We start from the raw sequence: 3,386 nt of genomic DNA on the forward strand, positions 1-3,386 counted from the left end.
TTTTGTATTTTTAGTAGAGACGGGGTTTCACCATGTTGACCAGGATGGTCTCGATCTCTTGACCTCGTGATCCACCCGCCTCGGCCTCCCAAAGTGCTGGGATTACAGGCTTGAGCCACCGCGCCCGGCCGTGGAGTGGGGTTTTGTATGAGGCCCTTATTTACAGGCCAGGAAAGCATTCAGACAGCCAATTCTAACAGCCTGGTAGGGCCCACCCTGGCAGCAACAGAAACTGTACAGACCTGATATAAAGATGGAATGACACAGTCTTTTTGATCTGGAGCTTCTCTCCTCCCTTAGCAGGCTCAAATATACTATCCTTTGCAGTTTGGGGGTTGTACTTCATTAACTCACTGTAGAGAAACCTACAAAAACAAAGTCTGGTTAGGAAGGCAGATTCAATTCTGGGAAAAACAGTTGCTTCTGTAATCTGACCTCCAGATGAGGAAGTAAGGAGAAGCCTCCACGCTGCCGACCTTTCCCAGTCTCCCAGGTGGGAATTCTCCAGGGGAGACCCCAGCATTTCATAAAGCAAAGTTAGCCTTCTGGACCTCCTTCATTTCTGCTGAGGGCTCCTCACTATGGCAGCTACAGGGATTCCAGGGCAGGGTAAATTGATTCAAGGACTACAAGGAAGCTGTTGCTCCTTTCCAAGTCTCTCCCTTCATAAATTAAAGAAAAGGTGAGCTAGAGGAGAAAGCTGGCAGGGGCAGCAAGGTTGTGTAGGTCCTCAAACAGAAATGGAAAGCCGCCTCATCCCCAAGGCTCTGAGGACTAAAAGGTCATTTTGTGTTTTTAGAAAAGGACATGAAGCAGCAGGGTTAGCAGAAAAAAAGGACAGCACTTAAAAATAGGCTGAGTAGTGGGAGGCAGCTTAGGTCACAGAGCGGGTGGATTCCATGAGACAGGTTCAAATGGACGGGTGAGAAGCCAGGCTGCCACTGACCCATCACGACCCGTCTGTCTGATGGGGATTCAGAGAGCTCACTTCGGAGCCAGATGCGGCAGAGAACTGGAGCTCTCCACAGCCAGGCAACCCGTCCCACAGCCCTGACCTCGCTCACCTGATGAAGCCTCTCCGGGAGATGATTTCTGCATGACAGTCATTGACAGTTTCTCCCTTTAGGCTAAGAGAATCTCCTTTCACACAGCGATTCCCTAGGAAGGCGTTTAAAACAGAAATGGAATAATGGAAGGAAACTGATGGCAAATAGGGTGAAGGCTGTTTGTCCTGAAAACTTCAAGGCAGAAACAGCCTCAATGTCTCTGATCCTTGACTCTTATATTCTCTCCTGTGGGAACTAAGAACTCACTCCTCACTCTGAATTGACTGTAGCTAAAACGAAGTCTCTTCTCCCTGTCTTGGACTTGCACACAGGGACTCCAGGGGAGGATGAGAAGGACCTGATTTCAGGCACCACAGGAGGCAGCACGTCTCAGAGCCCCACTCACCTGTTCCCAAGCTGACAACCACACCCATGTCCTCGGAGTCTTTCTTCATAACTATGGCGGCCAGAATCTTGCGGCCGAGCAGGGAGGGCTGGAAGCTGTTAGTGAGAGTGTTGAAGCACCGGTGGCTCAGCATGGCTATCTGGTCATGGAAGGTGCTGCCAGTAAGAGGGAGCTGTGGGGACAGGATGCTGTGTCAGCAACACGAAGCTGAGGCTGTGTCCACCATTTTCACTGTGGGCAGGGAGATCAAGCTCTCCTTGTCTGTCGTGTGAGTCATCTTTTCCTTCTCACATCTAGTGTCCCAGTTATACGCTCTCTTGAGGCTAAGAGTAAGGCCTAGGAATAACTCGCATGACAGAAAGAGCCACCTCCACTTAAGAGAGTAGTTAAGAGGACCCCCCCTCCCCCAAGAAAAGGCACCAAAAGTAGACGTCTTAACTGTCTTTGGCTGTGCTTCTGGGGACCTTGAGAGGAGGAGCATAGTTCTTCTGAGAGTGGCCCCTGTCACTGGGGTTACCTCTGTGAAACCCATGCGTTCTGCCTTCTCGTTCTCCCCAATCAAGACACGGAGAGCCGCATCTGCTGCTTCCTGCTTGCCTTGCTTCTTGCTGTATGCGCAGACGGCTGGGAACCAGCGACCCCCAACTTTTGCTTGGTAAACGAACCTTTGGGATTAGAAGCAGAGAATGAGGACCAGCACCAGACCTTGACAGTTGTTCCAAGGAAGGGCTAGTTTTGTTGAAGATGTGGCCAGTCTTGCAAACACATGGACCCATCAAACAAAAGCTGTTTCTAAGGCAGCATTTCCTAGATTTTGGTCATTCATGAATCACCACATGACTTGTGCCAGCTCCAGGTATCACTTGGACTATTACTTAATATTTTTCTGTAAATTGCCTTCTTAGAGCCAGCTACTATGGCTCACCCCTGTAATCCCAGCAACTCGAGGAGCTAAGGTGGGAGATCACTTGAGGCCAGCCTGGACAACATAGTGACCCCCTAAGGCAATACAGTGAGACCCCTGTCTCTCTTAAAAAAAAAAAAAAAGCTGGGCGTGGTGGTGTATGGCTGTAGTCTCAGCTACTTGGGAGGCTGAGGTGGGAGGATCACTTGAGCCCTGGAAGTTGAGGCTGCAGTGAGCTATGATCATGTCACTGCATTCCAGCCTGGGTGAGAGAATGAGATCCCCACCTCTAAAATAAATAAATAGACTCTTAAAAAATGTAAATATCTGTAGTACTAGGTATGAAAAAACAGATAAAAATATAAACACACGGAAACAGGAAACTTTGTATCACTACTGTAAATGGAAAACCAGTATCACTTGCCATATATTGAAGGTGGCTGTAAAACAGAATATGATAAAATCATGTTATAAAATTCTGACTAGATACTGTTAACTGCAAAGGCTATGAGCCTGTCCTTATTATAAAGATTATGAAGTATTAGGAAGGCTTAATGAAATGCTAGCACCAACTTGAACTCTCTTAAGCAGAAATGAGGAACTACCTTTCTCCCCAGGTGAGTTACTGTTACTTCACACACTGTCTGATTTTTCAAGTGCCCAACTCCATTCCCTCATTTATTTCCTGATTAGCCTCAAGAGGACATGCCTTGGAGAGGTCATTATGTCAAGGTCAGCCTTAGGCCAGGGCCTCAAGCTTTTTTGGGAGTTGTTTTTCATCTCCTGGCAGGCTTGAGCTGGCTGTGGGGTAAGCAATGGACCTTGGGCTCATGAGCTCTGCTGACAATAAAAGTGCCCAAGTGGGTAGGGAGGTGGCCCCTACGGCTCCTGGCTGGGAATTTCCACAAACACAGAGAGAGAGCACAGTGGAGTAACACAGCTTGGAAATGTACCAGACGACGCATCAAAAATCCTGGCTTTTGGCCGGGCGCGGTGGCTCAAGCCTGTAATCCCAGCACTTTGGGAGGCC

General features: G+C 48.6%; 1 protein-coding gene across 9 annotated transcripts in view; it reads right to left on the reverse strand.

Annotated features, from left to right (window-relative positions):
• ADAR (adenosine deaminase RNA specific) overlaps positions 1-3,386 on the reverse strand; it is a 48,615-nt gene that overhangs the window by 7,467 nt on the left and 37,762 nt on the right. For 7 of the 9 annotated variants that reach the window (XM_037733109.1, XM_037733106.1, XM_037733110.1 and 4 more), the window contains 4 exons: positions 1,892-2,117; positions 1,453-1,624; positions 1,065-1,158; positions 243-365 (listed from right to left, as the gene is read on the reverse strand). In XM_037733109.1, coding sequence (XP_037589037.1) covers positions 243-365; positions 1,065-1,158; positions 1,453-1,624; positions 1,892-2,117 — 615 coding nt within the window. The remainder of the gene's footprint in view (positions 1-242; positions 366-1,064; positions 1,159-1,452; positions 1,625-1,891; positions 2,118-3,386) is intronic. The other 2 variants (XM_037733107.1, XM_017513412.2) reach the window with 1 other exon arrangement.

This window comes from Cebus imitator, unplaced genomic scaffold (genome assembly GCF_001604975.1).
Source record: "Cebus imitator isolate Cc_AM_T3 unplaced genomic scaffold, Cebus_imitator-1.0 Scaffold491, whole genome shotgun sequence".
Classification (NCBI taxonomy): domain Eukaryota; kingdom Metazoa; phylum Chordata; class Mammalia; order Primates; family Cebidae; genus Cebus; species Cebus imitator.